At 33.1% G+C, this 27,938-nt stretch overlaps 3 protein-coding genes and 1 pseudogene across 4 annotated transcripts; 2 read left to right on the top strand and 2 right to left on the bottom strand.

Moving 5' to 3' along the window:
* Positions 1 to 880: 880 nt before the first annotated feature.
* On the bottom strand, positions 881 to 7,832 carry LOC129297475 (uncharacterized; annotated as a pseudogene).
* Positions 7,833 to 17,351: 9,519 nt separating this feature from the next.
* Positions 17,352 to 18,964, bottom strand: LOC129297474 (F-box protein At5g49610-like). The gene has a single exon (XM_054935810.1). The coding sequence runs from the start codon at positions 18,566 to 18,568 to the stop codon at positions 17,486 to 17,488; it is 1,083 nt and encodes a 360-aa protein (XP_054791785.1). The 5' UTR covers positions 18,569 to 18,964; the 3' UTR covers positions 17,352 to 17,485.
* A 1,712-nt stretch (positions 18,965 to 20,676) lies between these two features.
* Positions 20,677 to 21,383, top strand: LOC129297473 (uncharacterized). The gene has a single exon (XM_054935809.1). It carries the CDS (start codon positions 20,729 to 20,731, stop codon positions 21,248 to 21,250), a length of 522 nt encoding a protein of 173 aa, XP_054791784.1. The 5' UTR covers positions 20,677 to 20,728; the 3' UTR covers positions 21,251 to 21,383.
* Positions 21,384 to 25,464: 4,081 nt separating this feature from the next.
* LOC129297471 (uncharacterized) lies at positions 25,465 to 27,886 on the top strand. Of its 2 annotated transcripts, none has more exons than XM_054935808.1 (4): positions 25,465 to 25,633; positions 26,045 to 26,852; positions 26,923 to 27,148; positions 27,237 to 27,886. In XM_054935808.1, exons 2-4 carry the CDS (start codon positions 26,565 to 26,567, stop codon positions 27,608 to 27,610), a joined length of 888 nt encoding a protein of 295 aa, XP_054791783.1. In that variant the 5' UTR covers positions 25,465 to 25,633; positions 26,045 to 26,564; the 3' UTR covers positions 27,611 to 27,886. The 2 variants fall into 2 exon arrangements, with proteins under 2 accessions (XP_054791783.1, XP_054791782.1); XM_054935807.1 differs by having other exon boundaries at positions 26,914 to 27,148.
* Positions 27,887 to 27,938: the final 52 nt, after the last annotated feature.

Below are 27,938 nucleotides of genomic sequence, written 5' to 3'. Positions count from 1 at the left end.
TAATTTAGTCTTCTCGCAACCTTCATAGCTAACCTATTATATCTTTAAAAAAAGAAAATACATAATTTTATCTCAATCCAATCGGTTAGAGTTTGTGAAAAGCAATCCTTCAATCCTGAATGTATGAACTAGTATGTTTTGGTTCTAAATGTAATCCTCTATGCTTTTCATATTTATTTTATCCAAACTATCCTATAGTTTATATTTTCATATGATGTATAAGCTATGATGACAATAATCAAATATAAATTATTAATAAGAATATAAAAAAAAAAAAACACAACACAACACGTTGTATATTAAGCCTCATTTTTCCTTTCAGAGAACAGAATCAAAGCAAAATCTCATAATTGGGCCTTCGGTAAATATCGTGTTCCTTATCCTTGCACCAACAAATGAATAATACCACAATTTTAATTGAGAGAAGCGCCAAAAGTCCTGTAAAAGATCTTATGTGCCATTGCTCTTATTCTATTTCAAACGTTCGTACCAGCAAAAAATAAAGCTGTTTTGCTAATCTAAACGCACCGATTGGTGATAACACCAACATTTGTATGAACATCAGCTGAAAGAGATTAAATATGACGTTTGTGGTTTACTAATATCATCCCTTTGGTAGATCCCTCTCTTCAGTGGCTTTCCAGCATATGGCAACTTGACTGGGAAAATCAGCGCAACAGGATCATTGCCACATCAATCAATTCTTACGGCTATATTTGTTGCAGTGTACAAAGAGCACCCGAAAATTAATGGACACCTGAGGCAATTGGGGAAACTAACACTATACAAGGGGTTCAAACTTCTTCCTCAAGCCTTCATTCAAGCTTCAAGGGCCACAAATCCTGTCCTTGATAATATAGAAACAAAGATGGCTTTGCTCTCATCGTGCTTGTCTTTCCCTTTTCTTTCTCTTGCTTCCATTTCCACCGCTGCCGCCACCGCTGCCCGCTGCCTGATTTAGACGGACTCTCAGCAGCAGCACTGCCACCAAATTGTCAAACATGCCTGCCTGTGCTGCATTCTGTAACCACTCAAAGAACTCCTCTTCTGTCATGGTTTTCCTCCACGTTCATTGTCGGCATCCGACCACCTCTTTGACCAGAATGTGATCCTTTACTTGAACCATGCTTTGTGATGTTAAAGCTAGTGTTCACATGAAAACTCGGTTTATGAGTATTTGCCGGACATCTCATACCCTGCAATAAATATGTTCAGTTAGTGTCATGTGAAGCTTCTAATCTCCATACAAAACCTCAAGGCGCAAGCTTGGAAGCAAGGTAAACTAAAAAACCAAGCATTTCAGGAAAAAGACAAACTGCAGCCCAAGTATCCACTTAGCACTTCTAAATAATAAGCTTTAGCTGCAATATTCACATAATGAAAAACAGTCAGCTTTAAATAGATACTACAAGTATCTATGAAAAACTTCGTCAATTACTCAGAAAGCCTGAATACATCAAACAAATATTTTTGCAAAGACGTCAGCTCTGTAAAAGTGACACTAATGGAATCTCATGTCCAGTAACTACAAGTAATACTTGTGGTAATTAAACGGCATGTTTTTCACACACGTATAAACGTGCTTATGATTGGTTTCCCATACTTACGTAGGTATCTCCAGCCATTGGTATTGAGCTAGTCCAACCTCCACAGAAAAGATTTAATGTGGAGGATGCAACCCAGTGGCCGCAATGGAGCACCCTGTACCACAATCATCAAGGATGCTATGATGAAGTCCCATGTTGGGTAACCACAGGTAACTCTTGCCGTAGTAGTTAGTTTTCCTTACAAGCCAGTTTCTAAGGGTAGGTTTCACATGCGTAAACAAAGACATGCAGCAATACGCTTAAAGTTGAGCTGAAACAAATTAAGCTTTTTACAGCATGTCAACACGATACCTCACTGCAGAAATATTTCTAATTAACACCTGGTCTCTCAAAAGTCAATATATGATGGAAACACAGATTCATCTTAGAATTATAGGAGGAAACAGCCACAACAGAAAGAAATTATTTTAGGCCTTCATGAAGCTATCCTCTCACAAGCTTCCCTCAAATTAGGCTGACTCTCCACTTTTTCCTTAGTGTGCTCTTAGTCACCTTCAGCTTAAACATCTACATAACCCCTTAAACAGCCCCACAGTCCCACACCAGTTTGGGATTCCTCTTTAAGCCCCTATGAACCAATTCATGTTGCCCCTGCTGGCAATTCTCAACAGCCAATTTTTTTCACTCTCTCACAGGCCCTCCTAATTGAGGATATGACATAAGATAAAGAGGACTAAAATTTAAAAAAAAAAAACAAAACAAACAAACAAACAGCAGTACCTGACAGGTATAGACCATTCAGTGGCATCGTATAGCTGGCTATCAGCACACACATAGGCAGAAGGCAAATCCACCTGGGAAAAACAGAAGCATATCATTTTCTGATGTCACAACTAATAGCACATATGCAACCAAAAATTCCATTTTAATACTAGCTTTAAAAACACTGAAGGCAAGACTACAGTTCCAAAGTGCTTCCCCAATAACAACACCTTCTATCCAACATACATGGTACTTTGATCCTCACCTTCTGCAGCAGCAATCCAAAGAGAAATGGCTGGGACAATTGTTCAACCCATCCATCACCATCTTTGGCTTGATGAAAATCTTGGCAATCCTTCAAATGAAACAACACCATGGAAAACATAAGTGCCATGCCAGGGAAAGAAGAAAAGCTTTCTCATCAAGGAAGACATGCTGACAGTACAAAGGAAAATGCAATATGCCTAACTAACAGTCATCTACATAAGCTTCACGGCTCCATTAAGAAAAAGAAATGAAGGAAAAAAACCTGGCACCATCTTGCTCGAGACTTTTGTTTTTTTGTATGTATCCATATATGAAAGCTGCCACACTTTTTGCATGATATTCGCCTTGAATCCCTAAAAAGGTATCATCACTGTCTGCATCTGATCGTGTAAATCCTGAAGAAAGAATCCTTGCCTACCATTCTAGCCAAAACATCCAGAACAAAAGTTAGATCAGGTATTAACACCAAAACTAGAGAGATGACTAAGCATTTTAGCTTTTCCATGAAGTTCAGAGAGCAAGGAAATAATTAAAAAGCATAAAATCAGATGAACCTTCCCTGTGGAGGGGGGGAACAAATGCGTCAGAACACACCATATGTTTGAATGTAGTCAAGTTACAATAGTAGGTTTGTGAACTTTGCAGCAACCAAATTGCCATTAAGACACACAGCTGTTTATATCGTGTCAACTTTTCCCATTTCATCTATTCAAATATAGCACGTGTAATAATCAGAGGACAATGCTTCATTTTCTATTATGATTTATAAACAATGGTTACCAGTCCTCCCCTCCAGAGTCTTCTATACATCCATAGCTATTTCCTTGGCCATATTGAAAACTTGAATGCTGATCACTATATTCAATGTAAAATCATACCTTATGGGATTGAGAAGCAGTCTGAAACCTGCGAAATATGCTCAAAAGTTCCTCCCTCCCCTCAAGTCATCAATCATATGCTTTTCGTTCGTTTCAACGAATCCATAAGAACCTGGGGGATTGATTATGATTGTACAAAAGATTTAGGTGGAATTTTCTCTTTTGACTTTCTGAATGGAATGGGCAAAAACATCAAACTTACCTCATACGCATTTTGAAGCTTCTTGAAAAGCTTCTGCTGCCGCCTTTTTCATCACCCATATTTTTATATCAGGATGCACCAACATTGCCTGACATTCAATACAGACGTCTAGTTCAGGATAAAAAATTGTCAAGAAAAACAATAAGCATTAGATAACCAATCAAAGGATCACTAACAATCATGTAAACCTAAGAGTAAAACATATTAGAAAGATTCACTAAGAAAGAGGCATGGTTAAGCCAGTATTAGGCAAATAGCATCAGCGAATAGCAATAACCTTTTTCCTATATTCCCCGTTCACGAGTGAAGCATCTATGTTCTGATAGCGGGTCAAGCCCAATACTGAGTAATGATCAGAGCAATTCAACAAACGGACAACTTCTTCTTCAGAAGGTAAATCAAAGTCAGCCCCACTTGTTGAAGGTACTCCCGCACTTCGATCAACAGATGGTCCTGGCCCATTTTCAGAGTAAGTATGCATTGGCTCATCACTAGAGAAATCTGGCTGACCTTGCATTCCAGGTCTATGTTCAGGAAGAGGCATTGGATTGACTTTGCTGATTTATCCTTTTGTCTTGAGGAAGTATATTAGCACATCGCTTGAAATAAATGACAGTTTTAAAGCTAATAGCAAGCCAAGCCACCCACGTACAACCGAGCACAATAGACAGAATAGACAGTGGTGATAATAGTGCAATACGTTCATGGCTCAACTTATATGCCAGTCCTGAATTTAAAATATGGCCAAACATAGCAAGTTTCCAGGAAAATGCATGACAATAGCATGTCTCATTGTTCTGTACAAAACATAAACGTGTTGAGATGGTGCAAATGTACTCAGAAAGGCTCAGATACAGAGAAAATGATGCAAACAACATAATAGACCAGCAAATCACCTCCAAGGAAGATGAAAGTTGCAGTTGTCCAAAAGCTGCCATAAATCCACAAGAAAACAACTCCAAGGATTGCAACTACCAAAATTGCAAGGGTAAGCCCAACGAAGAATCCAATTAAGGCAGCCAGGCCCCTGACCCGTTATAAGAAACAGTTGAGTATACAGGAAACATATATCTTGCTACATGAGGCACTCAAAACCAATTTCAGGACAGCAAATCATGGTGATTCAAATCATGTACAAATCAACTCAATACAGAGGAGTGTGAGGATGGGAGTTAAGAATTTATCATTTGCTTTGTCCTCAATTGCTGGATTATCATGCAAGTCTTCAGTTCTCAATATAAAATGGCAATTAATGAGAACAAGTATATATCTAGAAGTTGCAAATCACTTCCAATACCTCCAGCTTCTGATAGTGAAATTATGACCAAAAAAACAGCTAGAGAGTAATTAAGAACGGATCAATATTAATAGATTAAATAGCTATTTTACAGATAAATGATGATGGTAATAAAGAGTAACAAAGAGTCCACTGTGGTGTCCACCTAAAATCTATACCAGTTGGGCATCAAATGAGACAGGTGGCAGTGAAATACGCATCCAAAGAAGGAATTCTTTCGAGTTAACAACATTCATACTCAATCTACAGTTGGCTCCTTGATAACCAAACCAAACACCAAAAAATAAGCCAGAAGGGCTGTTAAAATTTCCCACGCCAATCACTTAAACATTTAAAACAACCCATAGATACTTTCAGATAGAAGAGGTTGGAGCTCATGAAAATTTATTTGATCCATTGTTCTCACTATTGAGTACAAACATGAACAATAATATTTAAATTACAAACAAAATCATGAATAACTCGTTCAAATATGTGAAATTGAATTCTCAAAATGTATAATGATACTTTGGGATCTTCTAAATCAAGTTTCATGATTCATCATTTACATGCTACACTTCCAACCATGACAAGAGAATGGAGAATCAAAATAGCGAGACCATTAATCTAAAATAATCACCGTTGGCACCTAATGAGCTAAAGATATATAAAATTTATAAACACAGAGGTCACATGTAGAAGTGACAAATAAAACGAGGGTTAAAATATTCAACAAAATATATCTTCTCAATCATAATAATAATAATCAAGACCTAACTTAAAGGTAACAAAAATTATAACTAGAACTTACCAGGATAACAAGAAACTTGAGCATCCCTATCATACCAATGACTGAGAATATGCTGCACCATATAACAGAGAAGAAGGATACAGTCCCCATTCGTACAAAGGAATCAACACCCCTAAGCGCACAGTCCAACCAAAACACTGATAAAAGAAGCATTATGTTCCCAAATTGTAAAAGCCATTTCAGAACAACGGGATATGCCTGCTGAATTTTCATTTTAAGATGTTCACAAGCCTTTAAAATGCTGGACATAAGATATACAAACAATGGCCTCTGTCTGGTTAGCCATGCTGTAAATGCTGTGAAGATGGATGATAACCACAACCTTAATCTCCGAAAATACAAATTATTGGCAAGATCTCCTTTTTCCACAACACTTTTTATGAGAAACCCATTCAGGAAATAGCTCAATCTACTTATTATATTTAGTTGACCTTGATTACTTCTTGGTAATGCCTCATTTTCTTCTTGTATAGGAACTTCCGCATTCTGACTGCACTCTCCTGGATCACTCGTGAAAGACAATGGCTCATCCAGGTCATGCTTAGTAGCCATTCCTTGTTTCTCTTTCCTTGAAATTTTCTCAGAGTTTTGCACATTGTTATTACCATCTCCGGCAGAAGTAGTTTCTTTGGCGTTCTGTGAAAGCCTACTACTATGGTTTCCATTTGAGCACTCTTCTCCAGGAAAGACCTTCACCTTGCCACCTTTGGCATGTCCTTTCACACCTGAAAGCACAGGCCCAGAAACCACTTTTTTGTGGTTCAAACCATGAGGGTCCATTCCATTCTTCTGTTGATTACCCTTCCGAGCCATGAATCATCAATATCTTAAGGAACAGTACAAAGGAGATATCAAATTACGCCATTTTTTACTCCATCAGAAGAAGCAGCATGCCACAATAGTTGTATTAACACTGGTTTCTGGAGCTATAGGATAGAAAGTTTCAGTATGTAATTGCAGGTATCTCAAATCAAGAATTGCAGCTATGAAGGACATGATAACAATTCTATATAAGTCTAGTTTCCACCCAGTTGTAACAGATTATACAGATACACAGTTAACTATTAATATATCATTAACGGAAAATTTCAACCCCCTTGCCGCCAAGCCTCTGGGCTGATTGCAGTTTCCCTATAACAAGGTACTTGAGTATCAGAAAACTCCTGATAACAACTTGAGTTGTGGGTAGGTAGGATAAGTTTTACTTAATATGAAAGATATAGTAACGAGGGTAATATGATGTTAAATACATGTGAGTCACCACAGAAAACATAAGAAGTGCTTCTATAGGCTAAGAAAACTATTTCATGCTAGTAGTGCCCAGTGTGAATGCTTGTGTGCGGATGCAGAATAATCAAGGAGAAGAATCTGACAAATATAAGGTCAATTGCAACTTTAACTACATCTTAGGCTGGTGAACGCAAAGGCTGTGCTTAGATATCGTTATCAGACAGCAACTCAAGTCGTCTTGTGCTAAAGGCCAGTTACGAACACGTTTTAACTCTCTTATTTAACTTGTAATACCCATAGCTTGCGCACAAAGTTTCCAGTTTCATCGGTAAGAAAACTGACACTCGAGAACCCATTTAAGTATTTAAAAAGAAAAACCCCAAGTCCTAGATGTTGCGAAACCCATTATCGTTCATACAGAGACCATATGAAATTCGACGAATATCTCAACAAAAAATGTAAACGAAGACTGCGATAAAGAGGTTGAAGAATACCTAGGTGATGAAAGATTACATGCAAGCAAGAGTGTGAAGCTGGGGATCATCGTTAGAACATACCTTAAACTACCGATGATACAGAGAAGACGCCCAATGGAGAAAAATGAAGGAAGGGAAGATAGAAAAAGAGGTAAATCCCTAAAAGCAGAGGATTGTTGGGTACCAAAAACCCCAGCACATCATTGCTGTTTGGCGTATTTTCATGTTGTAGGAATGGGATGGGGAAGGAATATCAGGGGAAAATGCCAAAAGCTGCGAGCATAAGCTGCAGAGAGAGGGAGCCACTCACGAAGCTGTAGAATGGTAAAGCTCGTTTCTTTGACACAGGACTTGTTATATCTTTCTCTCTCATCCACGAGACTAAAGATGCTGCTCAATGACAATGAGGCACTGTTTGGAAAACTCATTATTCGTGTTCCAAACACGGAAGAGTAGCCTTGCTGCTGATGCTCTCGTGCAGCGCTGACCTCAGCAAAATTTCTTAATTTATTATCATGTTTATAAATTTCTAGAAAAAATAGCTGAAAAATAAAAAATAAATCTCTTTAAAATAAAAATAATAATAATTTAATCTCATCAAATATGATAAATAATAATTTAATTTTATAAAATGTGATAATATTTTTTTTAAATTCTAAGTGACCTAATTATTATTAAAAAAATCTTTGAAATAATAAAAATATCCTTAATTTTAAAAGTGCAACAGTTTTTTCATTCACAATTCTAATTTAACAAATTATTAAAGTGATTTAAATATTTCAAGCTTTTTCTCACCATTTTTCTTTAATCAATAAGGTGTAATAAAGTTTTTTTTTTCATTCACAGCTTTAATTTTAAAATTTAGAAGTCTCATTCAGTTAATAATTAAAGTAGTTTAAGCATTCACAATTTTTTCTCATAATTTTTTTAATTTTTAAAATTAAAAAATATTTTTATTATTCCATCAAAAACTTTAATGGCAATTGTGATGTTTAGGACTTAAAAGACACCATTACATTTTGCAGGACTAAATTGCTGTTTGTTTCTATTTTAAAGAGATTTATTTGTTATTCTATCAAAATATTTATGAATATACTGGCCAAACAAAATAAATGTGCAATAGTTAATTAATATTTTATGTGGATTGATTTTTTTTTTAAACCTAATTAAATGTGCAGTATTGTTATGAGACATTTTATTTTCGGCAATCTTTAGATTAATTGTTGCATAATTTGTTTTGTATTCAGTCACACCTTATTTACAAATAATAAAAGATATATCCAATTATCCACGTCACTTTTAGGCAGGTCTCATTTAATACGATTTTTAAAAGGAGATTTTGCTTTTATGGTAAAAAATCAAGACAAGTAATATTATATGTATTATTTATTTTTTGAGATAATTACATATAAATACCATGGAGTAGACTTATTGATAAATAAGTCTCGTAAAATTTAGAAATCACAAGCAAGTCTTTTAAGACTTGATTGTAATTTGAAATTAGAGTGTAGAGTCAATAAAACCCTATTAAAAATATATTACATCAATTAAATAATTTACAATCACTTTATTAATAATTCATAATTATAACTTTAACTTTTTACATCAAATATTCAAATCTTTTTAACTTTGTACATGTGAAGTTATAATTGCAAAGAATTAAAGTGATAATTTGTAAATTAGTGATGAAGTAGTTGTAAACAATTAGTGTTAAACTTTATTAGTAATGCACAATCAATTTAATTGTTAGATATGTAAAATTATAATTTTGAAAATTTAAAATAATGGTTGTAAATTAATAATAAAATAGTTGTAAATAATTAGCATTAAATTTTTTAATAATGCATAATTGATTTAACTATTAGATATGTAAAGTTATTATTGTAAAAAGTTAAAATATTAGTGTAAATTATTAATAAAATAATTTTAAATTATTTGATTGATATAACATATTTTAATAAAGGCATTGTTATCTTTTGATCCAATTTCAAATAATACTCAAGCCCCAAAAAACTTGATCATTGTTTCTATATTTTACAAGACTTATTTGTAAACTTCTTGAAATGTTTCTAACATTATATTGCATCCTTCTCTTTGTTGGAACACTTCTTTACTTAATTCATTATATTCTTCCGCCATTGTTTCATTTATTTTAAAGAATCCAATTCCTTTTAATAATCACCTTGATTGTATTAAATGGTTAACAAAAATTTGGATAATTATTCTGTTAGAGAAGGCTATAAGACATGTCATCAATCTATCATATTTACTTCACACCTTTTAATAGATTAGTCTCTTATTTAGTCTTTAAAAATTTAGCTTAGAATTGAGGCGTTTTTTTGAAAAATTGCTTGAAAATGTCATCCAACTTCATCTTTTTTAAATTCTTATCATTTTTAAATTAATAAGTTCTGTGTTTTCTATCATCAAAGTGATGAGAGTTTGGAATGTAACACCCTCAAAAATACAAACTGATTTTTCATAAATTATTAATTCAATAAATTATTTTTTTCATTGAACCCTTATCATACTCTTATCATGGTAGAAAAATTTCTACCATGATACATCCAAGACAATATACCACAGGTCTTAAAATATCTCAAAAAAACAATTAAAACCATAAGGGACAGACATAATCCTCATGGTATGATATTCAAATCAGATCATAAATCAAAAAGGACAGACATAATCCTCTTGGTCATATAAATACTTTTAATAAAAAGGATTAGAGTTTACATGCTTCACAAAGAAGATATGTCTTGAGTTGGCACAAGATACATTGTATAATCTAAAATAAGAGGCAACGTAAAAGATGGTGTCTCATACACCATAGTTACACCTCTTGTGCTTTCTCGGCCAGACTCGCTCCTGTAAAAATATTAACCACGGGGAATGAGACTTAAAAGTCCTAGTAACCAAAAATTAATATGTAGTGATACATGCGGATGTAACTAATCATGCGATTGCTAAGTGGGCACACAAAACATTTAACCGAACAATACTTTCAAACAAACCGAACAAGTATTTAATTTGCATGACTGCACCTTATATTCTCCTTTCGCCATGCTCGGACGCCAAATCACCCGGCCAAAGGTGAGTTGGACCAAGCGACACGCCACTCATTGGGTCCAATGAGGGCTTACCACGTGGTAATAATTAACCGAACAAAATTCCCATTAACACCATACATTAAAATACCCTGACAAGTCATGCATCATTCAAATATCCAAACAGAAATATATCCGAACAATAATATCTCATCATGATAAACAAAAAATAAATTTTTAACCCACTTGGCAATGATTTCACGGAAGTATATAACAGTATTTATTTTCAATAATTTATAATTTTTCCAAACAACAAACAACACATAACCATTCACAAACACACCTATCACAACACATTAATAATGGTTACCTTGTGTCTTGAATAACAAGTTCCCCTTCACAACTCCTTTTTCACCACTATCTTTGTCAATATAATCTACATAATTATTTCACAATACTATATATTAATTTTACATTAAAATAAATAACTCTAATTTAAATAGTTAGAAAGTCTTAGATCTATAATCCATATTAACACTAATTTAAGATTTATGCCTCATTTAACTTTTTAATTCTTTTCTAAAATTCTTGTACCCTAATAAACTATTTTTTTTTATCCTCAAATCACTTCTAGTATCACAATTTCATCTTTTTATATTCTAAAAATTTGTCCAAAAATAAATTAAATTTTAAAATTATCCTGAAGCCTCAAATCACCTTTCTATAATCTCAAAAATACCTATTCATACTTAATAAATATTTAATAATCAGAGGTTCATCCCTACATCTCAGATTCAACATAACTTCAACCATATAAATCTAGAGTTTAACTCAAAAATTCTTAAACATGAGTTTCAACCTCAAGAAAATATTTAATTTGCATGACTGCACCTTATATCCTTCTTTTGCCATGCTCGGACGCCAAATCACTCGACCAAATGTGAGTTGGACCAAGCGACACGCCACTCATTGGGTCCAATGAGGGCTTACCACGTGGTAATAATTAACCGAACAGAAATTTCCATTAACACCATATATTAAAATACCCTGACAAGTCATGCATCATTCAAATATCCAAATAGGAATATATCCGAACAATAATATCTCATCATGATAAATAGAAAATAAATTTTTGACCCACTTGGCAATAATTTCAAACAAGTATATAACAGTATTTATTTTCAATAATTCATAATTTTTTCCAAACAACAAAACAACGCATAACCATTCACAAACACACTCATCACAACACATTAATAATGGTTACCTTGTGTCTTGAACAACAAGTTCCCCTTCACAACTCCTCTTTCACCACTATCTTTGTCAACACAATCTACATAGTTATTTCATAATGTTATATATTAATTTTACATTAAAATAAATAACTCTAATTTAAAGAGTTAGAAAGTCTTAGATTTATAATCTATATTAACACTAATTTAAGATTTATACCTCATTTAACTTTCCAAATTCTTTTCTAAAATTCTCATACCCTAATAAACTATTTTTAAGCCTCAAATCACTTCTAGTATCACAATTTCATCCTTCTATATTCTAAAAATTCGTCCAAAAATAAATTAAAAATTTTAGAATTATCCTGAAGCCTCAAATCACTTTTCTATAACCTCAAAAATACCTATTCATACTTAAATAAATATTTAATAATCAGAGGTTCATCCCTACATCTCAGATTCAACATAACTTCAACCATATAAATCTAGAGTTTAACTCAAAAATTCTTAAACATGAGTTTCAACCTCAAGAAAATATTCTATAATATTTATTATACCCTTAAGAGATTTAATTTATATTTTTAATGTATCATATCATCAGATTAACTATCCTATAGAAAAATCTTAATCAGAATATTTATTCTATTCTACAAAATAATCATATCACTAGAAAGCTAATATTATTTATAAAATAACTATAAAATTAATTTTGTACTTAAAATAATTTTTAAATGCTAATCTAAACAGGAAAGTTAGAACATACCTGAAGAAAAAGAAAATAATCCCCCCTTGCGAGAAAACGCCGAGCAATGTGAGAGGAAGAGAGAAAAAAATATAAAAATGAGATTGTGGGTCCCAAAATTATATTAAAAAATTATAGGTTTGGATTTAATTATTCAAACCTTTAGGCCATGACTTGCAATTTTCACAAATTACATCTTGGGCCCTTAGTTGCAATTTTCACAAATTGCATAAATTTTTCTTTTTCTTCCTTTTGCTCCTCCTGGTGCCTCCTCTTTTTATATGTGAGTAGGCATCTCACCTTCCCACATCTAATCGATGTGGGACTTCTACAGTGCCTCTCTCTCTTTTTTTTTTACTTCAACCATTTTTTTTATTGTTTTTTTTAAACTCACACACACACATAAATTTTTTTTAAATCTTAAAATTATATTTTAACAAAATATTTCTTATATAATTTTAAACCTAAGTTTTAAATTCACAATTAAATTTCTAACTATATTATTATTTCTAAATAATTTCAAATAATATAAATTCCTATTATTAACTTAAATTTTATATTTTTTTATCTAAAAATTAAGATGTTACATGGAACATATTTTTATGCATTGTATAAAAACTAAAAGAGTAGAAAATTAACCCAAAATAGGAATATTATTTTTCATTTCATGATATTTTCATTTTATACTCTTTTACATGAAATACACTTCTCATTTAACCCAAAACTTACTGGGATATTTTCATGTGTTTGAGTTTTTAATCTTGGGAAAACATAATTATCAAATCTTATAATTTCATTAGATTTTTCTTTTAATTCTTATAATTTTTTTAATATTTTCAGTCTCTATAATTTTAGCAAGATTGAATGACATTTATTATTCATGTCTCTATAGTTTTAGTGTTTTCATTTCTATAAGGACTGAAAACACTTAAAAAAAAAACTATAAGAACTAAAAATGAAACTTGATAAAATTATAAGAATTAATAATTATATTTTCCTTTTAATTTTTAAACATAATTGAAAATATCATAAAGGGAACAGAAAAACAATGAGGTTCATGCTTATAAATATAATTAAGAAAAAAGCCTTAAGATGCATTGTTTGCTTTGTATATATTTTCATTCATGGCCTAGAGCCGGTGGTCACTTCAATTTAAAAAAAATATATAAAAATAAATTTAAATTTTGAAAAAGTAAACCAGAAAACAAATTTTATTCGATAACAAAATACTATAAAATTAGGAAACAATGAACTTGATTGTTGTTTCGGTAAAATACTTCCGTGCAGATGAAACGCGTAGGTTGCTTCGAGTTAAGATTGACGGATTAGGTGCGCACTAAGTAGGTGAAGACATTTAAAAAAAAAAAAAATCATTTCATGACATGAGGACGCACGAGCTCGTCAAGGTCGCAATTTAGATGATGGGAAGATTAGGTAGCTTACCACCTTTCAAGAGGATTCTCGCATCTCTACAAATATTATATTCTTCATTTCATTCTTCCCAGACAAAGCATGGGAGAACGGCACTTGAACTTTCCATCTCAAAGAAATTAGTACCTAAGCCTAATACATTTAGAATTTATTCCGTGGGCTCAATAGAATTTTCATATATAACATAACTACGTTTATACATTGCTAATATAATATTCCTTAATTATATGTAGTCTGCATAGCTTAGTTGAACAATAATATATAAGTTCCTGAGTACGTAAACAACACAATTTTCATAAATAATAGGACATGATCTATACACTAACAACATAATGTTTATTCATTATATACAGTTCATGTGATTTTGTTAAACAATAATGTACAAATTTTTTGGGTGCATAAACAACAAAATGTTATATAACATGACAAAGTCCAAATATTAGTAATACAATGTCCTTCACATGATGTTATTTTTTTAAACAAGTGGCAAATGAGTCTTTTCACACCAAAAAAACATACTTGCATATAAGACTTTTAGGCCTGTAAAATAAATTCAAAATATATTAGATCTGACATGCTAATTCTTTAATCTAAAAACCCTTAGGTGCTATTCTCCCATAAGCATTTCAAATTATGTATATTTCCTTAAAATACTAAAACATTTAATAGAAGAAGCGTCATGCTTTGACGGGCAAAAATTATTATTGTTATTATTATTATTATTTTGCAAGGAACATCTAATGTGCTGAGTATGTTCTATATCAAATTGAGGGAACTTAACAAGGATCCAAACTAATCCAAATCCAGTGGGAATAAAACTCTTTCAAGCAAAAGCTTTACTACCAACATTATCACATTCATGAAACTCAAATTTGAGACCTTTGGTCAAACTGATACAATTCCTTTACAAGTTTAACCAAGTGTGCCGTGATTGAGGGGCCAAAATAGTTGGGAAGATCCAAATCCCTTGTTAATGATATCACACAACAAACAGTATTCAGAATATAAAGTTATATATGATGCATCAGCTTTCGCTGCCAGGCAACAGCATCACAAATTGAAAGAGGATAATGAAGGGGACTAACACCAGTCTTTTGAAAATAACATTGTAGTCACCCAGAAAGGCTATGATCTGAGATAAGGCGCAGAGAATAAGAACAAAAGCTAAGAAAGATCCTTCGCATGTAAATATGATCTAATCTGTTGCTCCTCTACCGGGTCCATTCAGTCCCCCCCCCCCCAAAAAAAAAAAAAAAACACACAAATCCTGTTAGAACTTTTCATCGGTACACGAGTCTTGGTGAGTTCAGTTTTAGCACTCATCAGCAAAACCCTCACATTACAACATCATTCAAATACACACCTATAATCTTCTTGATGAACCTACAAACACAGAAGAAAGGGAAGATTATAAAGCAAAGACATCCCAAATGATATTTTATGTGAGGATCCATTAACTAAGTGTAGATAATTAGCTCAAAGATTGGATAGAGTATTACTTAGTTAACAGATCACGTGGTTATTGGTGGATTCTTGACGCAGGTACTTTGTGTCATAGCCTATCAAGAAAACAAAACAGCGGCGCCAGACAATCATATCATGCAAGACCATTCTCCAAATTATACATAAACACTTCTGTGTCTGTGTTGATATCCATTTCTCTTTGACTATAAGCAAAGGTCCTTATTTGGTGTTCATCACAATGATAAATTTTAAAAAATGAGATAATTCATTTTGAATCTGAGTAGTCTAAACAGTAATAACATTTTGGATAACTAAACTACTGACGCTCTATTTGATATATTGGAAGAGTTTTTGATGAAATTAGAATCAGAATTAAAAATGAAATTATAACCAAAATTAGAATAAAATTGAATTTTAAAAAGGTGCTTGGTATGAAAATGAAATCTTATATAATTTTAATAAATATAAATATATATATATATATATATTTAAAATAGGAAAAGACCAGAGTGCCCTCTTCCCAAAATAAAAAAGACATTCCCCGTCCCTTTCATCTTCCCTCTCCTAATTTGGTGCACAAAACTAGTGATGACCACCACTAAACCCGCCCCAACCTTTTTGCACAATCGCACAAAATTTGCAGCAATCATTATATACAAAAATCAAGTGAAGATTGATGCTTGCTATGCACAATTAACACCAAAGAAGTGGTGGCTGGGGGAGAATGAAGGTGGAGGTCGGAGAAGCTCATCTTCTTGTTCATCAGTAGTGAATGATTCATTGCCTGGCAAGCGACAGATAAAATAGAAGGGGAAGAAGACAAAGGAGAGGGAGCCACTGATCAAGAAATCAAAACCTCTCACGCCCATGAAATGGCCAGTCGGTGGGCACAGAAGAGGCGGAGGCAGTGGTTGCAGGTCACGACAGTGGTGGATCATGATGGTGCTTCCATCCTTTACCATTGCCAACAACAAAGCGATGAAGCTGGGGATCAAGCAAATTTCGACTGCGGATCAAAGAGTTGAAGGGTAGGAGAAAAGATTGAATTCCAAGGAGTTTACTCCGATTCCATAGACAGAGTAATGGAATCTGATTTTGCCTTTTTCCCTTGAATCAGGATTCCCAATAATCCTGATTAATGTGTACCAAATGTTACTCTATCCAGATTCCCACCCATTCCTTTTCCATAGTCAGGATTCTGCACTACCAAACGGTGCCTAAGAGCATTTCACTCCCAAGAACTTCTGAGAATGAGATATAATCAGCTCTGTGAACCTATGTAGTCCGAACGACAACAGGCGCGTTTGATAAGACGTGATCTTATGATGTTTGCAACATGTTATCAAACACGCCTGCTGTCCTGGTGAACTACTGTCCAGGGTTGAGTCATGTCTTCCTAAGGATTCGTGTGAGATAATCATTTCTAGATCTGGCTACTCTGAAACAAGATGCCCTCTAAAGGTGTCTGACAAGATGAATGGGATGATTTTTCATGCAACAAGCTGTTCTATCTGAATATCCAAATATGATCACGACATAGTTATGATTCATGTCTGCCCTCAAAATACACATATAATCTATTCTACAGCACGAATGCTGAATCATACTGAGTATAGGTGAGTGGAAAATTCTAGGTCAAGGAGGGAAACGGCAGACTGAGATCAAACCCAACACTTCAATTAACATATATCCCAATAAAGTTTGATTTTTTAGACTCCAGTGTCAACTTGGGAAGATTATCAGTAAGCAGAAGTCAAGAAAAGTATTTGACTAACCGACTAACCGACTAACCATGGGCAGGGCACAAAATGCAAGTCTACAATATAATAACAGGAATAAATTATAACACTATCCAGCTTTGCAATACGCATGATTGAAGATTTTTGGCCTCATTTTCCTTGTACTACATGTGAGAAAAAATAATGAAGTCCAATAAGCTGATATTAATTTAGCTGCTATTGAATGAGCTATCCAAGGCAGAGCAGATGCAATAACTCTACAATTGATATAATGTACTGGAATAAACAAGATCATTAACATATAACAAATAACAATCATCGATTGATTACAATATACTACAACTAGAAATATGTACAAAAGTTACCAAATTCAAACACAGCTCAGTTGCATGAGAACAATGCACTGCGGTATGCATGTGCAGAAAACCATAATGGAAGTGTTGAGCTATACTTCACAGAATACATCTCTTTCCAAATTCGGGTCTTGTGATGATAAACCAAAACCTGCTTATGAGTTGCCAGGAGAATATATTCACTTGTCTGACTTATTGGAAAGATTCCAGGCACCATCCCTCTGATACACCTCAGACTCACCTTATCCACCATAGACCACTCTTCTTTCCAGTAATCATTTAGGACCCATATGTTCATCCAAGCTTCTGAAATTTGAATAATGGACAGGCAACCATTAAGCTCTAGGAGATATATTCTGTGTCCCATTCCATAAATCACATCATATGGCAATTGCATCTTTCTCCAAAGGTCACAACTTAAATCAAGCACAAGTATGTAAGCTGAATTAACAGTCAACCAATGCAGGGAATTATTGAAAAGAACAGCTTGGTTTTTATTCATGTGAGAGAAATGATCATCTTGGAATGAAATGAACTTTCTCCACTTGTTCAGCTCTGAATCAAACACTAAACATATGAAACTTCCATCTGAACGATGACCAAAGGTGCGATGGTAGCCTGCTAGGACAACTTTAAACTTCTGATGTGTCAAATCACAGGCCAAACCAACCAGTGTTGCTTCACCATCCGGATAAAACCGAGTCACAGGCCTTTCCCTACTCTTGGGCAGCAACTTAAACTCACGAGTCATTGGATTACAGACGTAGTAAACACCTTTGTCAGGAATGCTGGAGCAACATAATAAGCCACAACAAGATGCTCTAACCTTAACTCTATCATTCAAAAATGCCAGAGAAAGTTCAGAGACACCCCTTAATTTATCAACACAAATCAAGCTAGATTTTGACTCTGATGCGTCTGAAATGTCCACAAGGATCATAGGGTTCTTACTAGATATTTCATTGTAGAGTTGAATGAAATACTTGTCCGAGGACAATCTATTCCAGAGTTTACACACGGTTTTGCTCCTAAAAAGGGACTTGATGGGCAACCTTGCAAGAATCTGAATAACAACTTCCTCTGGGAAAACCCCGTCCCTTCGCATATTCATGATTGAAACCCCTAATGCGCAAACAAACCTGGAATTTTGAAACGAAAACCTGTAACTTTACGGGCTCTTCTTACCGTGACAAAATTCGGGGATGGGCATCGGATGAAATCCCACCTGAAGAAATGGAGACGGACAGATTTTAGCTTGTGAATCGCAATTTAAAAGGAGAAAATCGAATTCATTCATCATTTTTCACAACATATCGAAACAAACGCATTCAACTTGGAGCAAAAATACATCCGAGAAAATAAGGAAGAATTGTGAATGGGTGGATCAAGCTAATGAAAAATTCGGAGAGGATGAAAATTCAAGCGGAAATGTGGACAGTGTTGCTGAAGATAAAGAGGCGACAAAAGTGAGAGAGAAGGGAATCGAAGGACCACCGGAACACGCAGACAGTAGACGAAATATAAGCAGCTGACGGTGGTGATGACGATGTGATTACCGAGGGATCATTGGACCAGCTCGTCGCAATTCCGTAGTTTCTTGGGCTTGTGGAAAGAACAAAACTTTTGAAACAGGCCACAATCAAGGTGAAATGGATTGGGCTGAAACATGGCTTTTCTGAGTTTCTTTCATATACAACATGGTAGCCCCACAATGGGAAATAACCTCCCCGAAGGGACAATGCTTCCCGGATGCGTTGACCAATATATATATAGAGATATATATATATATATATATATAAATGCATTTTTAGAAAATGGTTTAATTTTATTTTAATAGGCAACAAACAATCACCACGCCTTGTATTATTATTTTCGGCCAAAAATAACATTATTCTCTAAATGATTCTTTTCGGAAAACAAATAAACAATGCCGTTTATATATAAATTATTTCTTAATAAATAAAGTCAATGTTCAAACTCGCGTCACAAGGCTCTGATTAAATTGCTTGGCAAAAAAGGAAGTATATAAATAAACGGGTAAATGAGTAAACTATTTTATAAATTTTAGATTAAATAGAATCATAGATTCTCAAATTATTTATTGTGTAAATTATTTTTTAAACTTTTAAAAAGAGTATAATCTAATTTCTATGGTTAATAAAAATTAATTTTAACTATTAGTTAATGATATAAAAGAATGTAAAAAATTATATAAAAGACCCAAAAAAATCATAAAAGGACCCAAAAGATTAACATTTGTATATTTAGAATCAAAGTTAACTTTTGTTAAAGTAGGGGCTAGATTGCATATCTTCAAAAATTAAAATAATAATTTACACAATAATTGAGTCCAGAGCTTATTATAACCTAAAGTTAATAGGATAATTTGCTAATTTGTCCTAAATAAAATATTATTAACTCTTGTAACAAAAGAAAGATCATATTATCAGCTCAGATTACAATATGTGACTCCAACGGATCAGCTTGATAGAGAAAATTAAGTAAATTTTTAATCTTTTATTATAGCTAAAAAATTGTCTTTCATTATATATATATATATATATATACACATTAGTAAAATATATTAATCATATGATTAAATCTGTTAAAATTATATAAAATTTATAACATTTTACAAAATTTATTAAAAAATATAAAAATAAGTTACATGAATGTTATTCGACGTTTTGTTAAAATTACGCAGATCCTGAATCATTTTATTCAAAAAAACATCCTTGTATAATTTAAAGATAAAATTAAAGTATGTAATTTAACAAATCTTAAAATGTTTTTGTAATTAATAATTATGATGGTTCTAAAGTATTTGTATAGATCTCCCAATGAGCTTCATTGATGTTGGAGCAATGTAATTTTTCGCCTTTCTTTTATATTTTATAATGACACAACATCTTTTTATTTAAAAAATAAAAAAAGTAATTAATGTTCTCTAAAATTATATCAAAATTCAGAAACAATAATTGTATTGAGTTCAAAAACAGAAAATAAATAAATTATCACAAACTTTTGAGAATGCTTGGGCAGTATTTATTTTAAAGAAATATTTATCATTACCGATATAGAATTTTGATGTCAAAATGAACAATGAGCCATGAATATGCTCAAGATTCCACCATTGTATACATTGGACAATGCCAAAACTTTCTATAAAACAACGACCATATATAAGTATCATTACCCTCACACGGATTGGTTCAAAGTTTCAATCTTTTTTATTCCCGGAAGCTCTCAAGACTCCAAAAAACCATCAACCATGTCCTTGGTCACAGAGGAGCTGAAGACCAGAGCTGAGGTGTACTATGGAGGCCAAGTTTGTAGAGACAAGTTCTCATTATTGCTGGCAGAGATGGGGCTACCAGGCGGCCTCTTGACGACGACGTTTAAGCAGAAGGAGGACAACATCATCCAGGAATGTGGGTTCGTAAAGGAGATAGGGTTTGTCTGGCTCAAGCTTCGTGAGAAGAAAGAGCACAGGTTCGACAACATCCTCGTATGCTTCGACACCGAGGTCACCGCATTCTTGGAGCCAAACAAGATCAAGAATCTCAGAGGCGTCAAAGCTAGGGACTTCCTGGTCTGGTTCACCTTGATCGAGATTTATGTGAGAGACCCTCCTCCTCCAGAAGGTTCCGTTGTCACCTTCAAGTCTCTGGTTGGCTTGTCCATGTCTTTCCCTGTGTCTCTCTTCAAATCAGACAAGGAACAACACAAAGAAGTGGCTCATCAGAGGGAAGCAAAAATGGTGGAGAAATGGTGGAAAACGATCAAACTGTGATTGATTAGGTTAAAAAAAAAAAAAAAACAAGAAGAAGAAGAAGAGAAATCTACATTATTATTCATCAGTAGAGACCGTGCTGACGTAATATTCTATAGTTTTTAATAATTTTTATTGTTTGAGTGAACCTCTTAGTCCTGGAATAACACAAGATGGGGTACCCAGAAAAGAATATGCTTTCTAGAGATATGATCCAGAATATGCTTTTGAGTTCAAGTGCTTTATTCTCTTTTTCTCAGCAAATCCGTCACGTAACGTTAGAGTGTGCCTTGTTGTGTTTATATATGCATGGCATCATAAGGAATATGGAAAGGTCATTGTCAGGAGAGAGCCTTATCGCTTCTATTGGAAAGCCATGTTCATGATGATGAATAATTGACGTGCAGGAGGGATTCCTGTGTTTCAAATTCAATCACCCTCTAAACCATTAGGAACTAGCTTCGTTTTATTGCCTTTTCTAATTGGAGAAAGTTAATTTCATTGTTATTTTTTAGTATAAATGTTAGGTTAATAACCACCAAGAATAGGACTGTTTTTCAATTGAGATTACGTAGATCCGAAAGAGACACGTACATAAATACACTGATACTAAGTAAAGTACACTTATTGTATATGCATTTTATAATTGTAAATGAGTACTCATGCGTACTGTTTTAATTTGCACCTCCGTTGCATATTGCTTTGGTGAAAGAAATATGAGCATTTTGGGTTTTCAAGAGGAAATGTTCGCGATAACTACATGTTGGTCTATATTAATTAATTAATGAGGTGTTTGATGTTAATTGAGAAAGAATTAATAATGAAAAGATTTATGATTGAATTGTTAAAAGACATTTTATTTATGCATATAATAATTTGTTTTAGTATTTATACTATAATAATATAACTAGTATGTCTGTATGTGGCCCATATAATGCACGGGATGTTGGCAATATAAATAATAGTTTAAATAAATAATGACACTTATGATATAGTTAAAATCAATTAAATTTAAAACAATCTTTAAAATAAATTTGAAAATGATGCTAAAAATTATTCTAACAGAAAAAATCACTAAAAGAATCTAATCTCTATATTATATCAGAATAATACTTCATAAATAAATGAGTCAATCTCGCTTGATTATTTTTAAAAAGTTTGTTAACCATAGCCAGACAATCATTGAATTGGTTTGTTGTCCATGGTGGAATTGCAGCATTTTATCATCTAACCCTGGCACTCATTTATCAAGATGATTTTGCTAAGAACATGATTTTCGGCTTGATAAATTAAATATTCTTCTATTCACAACGTCAATAAAAACAAACATGCATACTTGTACTGAAAATAAGAGAATAGGATAGCATTCGCCTTCTAAAAATTAAGAAAAAGCAATAAATGAGGAATAATTTTGAAATCAAAGTATTAGTTTTTGTCATGGCAAATTACTATCATCAATGTGCACCCAAAAGACATAATGGTCCTTTATTGTTGATGGTGACAAAGAGAAGTTAATTGTATCACCAAGATTTATAACCTTAAAATTAAAAAGGGATTTGATATTGGTAAGACTGAATAATGTCATCTCACATTTTTTTTAAAAAAAAAAACCTTTAAGAGAAAACATAGAATCATATAATAAATTGTGATTATGATTATAATTAACTGAAATGGAATAGAGACGCCAAATCATGACATCCATATACTCCTCTGGTTTTTAATTTCCAAGAAATCATTTATCTGTGCCAAACGGTTACCGAGATCAATCAATATATGAAGATGTGAAAAATTGGAATGAATAGAATGGTCGATCAATGAGAAGAACAAACTTGCACAATGCTAGAAAGGGGAATGGGATAAGCCCAGTTCTCTAGCTAGTGGCTATTGGACTACGAAGCCGCTTGACTGCAACGGGATGCAATTTGATGGAGCTTTGGTGCTAATTTAGCCCAACTTCAATGAAGAAATGATTGAAGATTCAAATTTGAAACACTAATCTCTAGCAAATAAGAGCAATGAGGTGATAGGTCTCTGGTTGGTTTGATATGGACGCGGAAGAAACTACAGAGAGGTATTTGAATTTAAAAAAGTACAATTGACCCACGTCCTATAAAATGTTGAGGAAAGGTTCAATGTGTAAAGAAGTGCTCCATGACAACTACTCAAAGCAATAAAAGGTGAAGGAGTTTAAAAAAAAAAAATTGTTTATGGGAGGGGATGTCATGGTACTAGAAAATTTTTAACATTTTTAATTTAAAATTCAAAATTATCAATTATTAGTTGAGAAATCATAATAATAGATTATATCACGAGAGAGAATATTTAGGGATAATGGCAAGTGGTTTCTAACAATTTTAAAACAATCACATTGTTGTTTTTTAAATATTTTTAAAAAATACTGACATGGATAGCTTAAAATTGCAGCATTTTTGAAATTGCACACATGTCAAGCATTTGCTTGCAATTATATATATATATATATATATAATATTTAATATTTATGAAAACTTTTAATGGGTTGATTTATTAATTACATTTGTAATTAATTATAGACATTCTTTATATCATATTTTATAATATTGAAAATTATTATCTTATATTTCCTTCATCCCAAGTTATAAGACAATTTGAGATGAAATTATGTATATCAATAAAAGTTAATAATAATATTTTATAGATTTATTTTTTTAAAATAAAATTATAAACTTTTAAAAATGTCCAAAAACTTAATCATTGTACTACAATGTCATTTCAATTCTCTATTCAGTTAAAGGATAATATAATTAAAAAAATATTATTAATGAAATATTATTTTTCTCAAATTGTGTTTTATATATATATATATATATATATATAACAAATATCTCTAAAGTTTTTGAGATTGAGAGGGTATATCATGTCCAAGTATACTTGTTTGTATCACTAATATCGGAGGGCACACTCTTATATTCACCGTGTTTATTTCTTATATTGTTTGCATTATAACTAATATAGCAAGTCCCGTGCACTTTTTTTTTTAATACTGGATTAAGATATCAATTAGATTTTTGATCTAATAATATGAATTAGCTTCCTCATACCCGTGGAAGGTCATGAGTTGAATTTCGCTGTCTACTTAACCATGTAATAATAAATATAAAAAAACTTTAGTCTAAAAATTTATACTCCCATTGTTAAAAAATATAAAGCAATTTTACTTATTTAAAATATAATCATTAAATTTTTTTAAAAGTACCTTATTAAATAAATTATTTTTTATTTATTTTAGGGTGAAATATCTTATTAAATAAGGATAAATATAAAAAAATAAGGTTAATTAAAAAGTAAATAATTACTTTATTGGAGGGTAAAATTCAATTAAAAATACCTTATATTTTTTAATGAAGGAAATATAATTTTTTTAACTCACACTTATTATATTTATATATAAAAATAAATAAACAAGTATCTTCTTATTTTAAATTTTAAGATTAGTAACACTATAAATTTTTAACTTATTTATTATATAAAATTACACCTTAACTTTTAAATTCATGTTTGATTGTCGTTACATTTTTTTTTTAGTGTGGCCCACTGTTTTAGACACGTGGCATTCAATCAAACCATCTTCTCTAAAGAAGTAACAATCAAATGCATTTTTACTTAGTTTTATTGGCGTTAAAGTGCTCAATAAAAAAGTTTATAATATTATTGAATTTAAAATTTAATAAATAATTTGCTCATTTTACCTATAAAAATTCATAAAACACACACGCAGCCAAATATTCTCAGCATAAATGGAGTATCCATATTTTTAAAAATATTGCAATCTTTGCTGTTATAAAAAGCATTGTAATTATTGTAATTTTTTAATTTTGATACTAATGTATTGTATTTATTATGAGTACGGAAAGATGATAATAATGTTATTTTTTTCTTGGTGAATGATAAGATTATTTTTACATTCCTTTCACCTTCTATAACAGGACACTTTTAATTATTTTATGTATAAATTTAATTTTTTCTTAATATCATAAAATATAACATCATATTAAATACTTTTTCACTAATAAAAAATAAAATAAAATAAATAATTTATAAAATATTTTATATTTTCAATTAAAAATTATATTTAAAAAGTATGCTCGGCAAGTGGTTATTAACATTTACGACATTCTCCCGCCAAATTGCCCCGGACTCCGCACAAAACCCGAACCTACGTCTCTGCGACTTCCCCAGAGGCATGTTTGGTCGAAGCAGGAAGGCTTCACTGGGAATGTTATTTTCGTGGACAAGTTTGCCCCTTTTCGACTTGCCCTACGGCGATGGGATATGTACTCCCCCACCTTCCTTCACCATCCGAAACGACCTGGACCCGTCAAGTCAATGCAAACCGCTCTGCTTCTCCAGACCATTGCCGACCTGGTGAGCAACCTGCTTCGAATTTTTTCTTTCTCGCCTTGATTTGTTATGGATTTTCGTTCCATAGACTTGGTATCGAATAGGATTTGTTCTTTTATTTATTTTTGGGTTTTCTGCTGTCTGCATTGATTCTTCTTTTTTTGGGTTGAGTTGCTATGGGTAGTAGGAATATGGGAACATATTGGAAGATGAAGGACTTATAATTTATGCCTTATGCTACCCCTTTTTACTTTTCCCTCTAATCCTGGTAAATAGTTAAGTAACAGAGCAGGAAGATGACCCGTTAGTAGGTTTGTGTGTAATATTTGTTTGTAGAAAGAACTGAAGCGGTCAAAAGTTTTCCATGTATTTACTCTGTTCATCTTTGTCAAAGATTTGCCGACATTTTAATTTTATATGTTAAATTTTGCACAGAGATGGACCTCGCAAGGAGAGAATTGGTTGTTCGTTTATTGATTTGTTGGTTGAGTGAAGTTCATGCGGAGCATGGATGGCTTTTCTCTATGTGTGGTGTTGTTGCTCTGTGGATGCGGAGACGTCGTTTAAGTGATGCCTCATCTTCGGTGAACTGTCGTTTAAGGAATGTCTCATCTTCCCTGAGCTGTCGTTTAAGTGATGTCTCATCAACTTCCACGAACTTCAATGCTAGGAGCGCTCACCTGAAGAAATTGGTTTGTAGTAGTGATGTCACTTGCTATAAGCTACTTAAAATGCATAGGAGAACATTTGACCAGCTCTGTCAAATGCTTGATAGTATAGGGGGACTAAAGCCTATTAATCATCTTCGGTGAACTGTCGTTTAAGGAATGTCTCATCTTCCCTGAGCTGTCGTTTAAGTGATGTCTCATCAACTTCCACGAACTTCAATGCTAGGAGCGCTCACCTGAAGAAATTGGTTTGTAGTAGTGATGTCACTTGCTATAAGCTACTTAAAATGCATAGGAGAACATTTGACCAGCTCTGTCAAATGCTTGATAGTATAGGGGGACTAAAGCCTATTAATAATGTGGCTGTCGATGAACAAGTGGCTATTTGTGTGCATATACTGGCTCATCCTGTGAAGGATAGGGTCATACGGTTCAATATTGGGAGATCTGGAGAAACTGTAAGTAGGTATTTTTCTTTGGTTCTTAATGCTATAATGGAACTATATGAAGAGTTATCGAAGAAACCTGAGCCGGTGCCGGAGGATTCAACAGACGAGAAGTGGAAGTGGTTCAAGGTAACGTTGACACATGGTTATGTTTTCATGGATTACTGCATTATACTAGAACTTTTCTTAGTTTTTCCAGCATTGTCTTGGAGCTGTGGATTGTGCTTATATCAAGGTGAAGGTGCCTCTGGCTGATCAAGGTAGGTATCGTAACAGGAAAGGAGAAATCACTACTAATGTACTGGGGGCTTGCTCTCAAGATGGACAATTTACCTTTATCTTTCCTGGATGGGAAGGATCTGCAACTAATAGGAGGGTGTTGTGCGACGCAGTTAGCAGGAGGCATGGATTTAAAGTTCCTCATGGTGAGTGTTTCAACTTATGGTTTTGTATTGATCTGTTCGTGATCTTGTTCTTAAGTGTACTGATCATGTTCTTGCTTTCATAAAACAGGTCAATATTATTTGGTTGATGGTTGGTTCACCAGTTGTGAAGGTTTCCTTGCACCATACAAAGGTAAAAGATACCGCTCAAACCAATTGAGAGAAGAGCATTACCCTGGAATATTACATGAGTGCTACAACACGCGACATTCTCTAGCACTTGATGTGATAAAGAGATGCTTTGGTTTGTTAAAGCTGAGGTGGGCGATTCTTAGGAACCCACCTTTTTTCAAAGCAGTTCGTACGTACAATCTGGTGATATTTGCATGCTGCTTATTGCAAAACCTTATTCGTCAAGATGGTGCAGACCCACTTGAGGATGAATTAGCTGACATGGAAGGTGAAATATTCAACGAGCTTATAGGCAAAAGCGCAAAGAGATGAACTTGGTCAGGATAGGTTGACTGTGATATATGTTAGACCGTTTTTTTGTTTTTTTTTTTTTTTTGGCCAAAGGATGAACCGGTTGATAAGTACTGTTTTTAATTTTTTTGATTTAATCATGCCCAGCACTCGACTTTCCGTCTTTGAGAAAGTTGACTGCTTCACTAGCGTATTAGGACAAGGTGTTGTCATCCACCAAGCGGTCCCCCGTATCCACCGTCTAAGCATTTTGCAGATTAACGGAGTGTATTTAGCTTATATTGGCACAAATATCAAGATATAGGAGCGAGTTATTAACAATTTTTTTTTTCTGCCTATTCGCTGTCTT

Source organism: Prosopis cineraria, unplaced genomic scaffold, assembly GCF_029017545.1.
Source record: "Prosopis cineraria cultivar Desert tree isolate PC_DT_omini unplaced genomic scaffold, ASM2901754v1 PC535, whole genome shotgun sequence".
Classification (NCBI taxonomy): domain Eukaryota; kingdom Viridiplantae; phylum Streptophyta; class Magnoliopsida; order Fabales; family Fabaceae; genus Prosopis; species Prosopis cineraria.
This window is presented reverse-complemented; position numbering and strand designations above follow the sequence as displayed.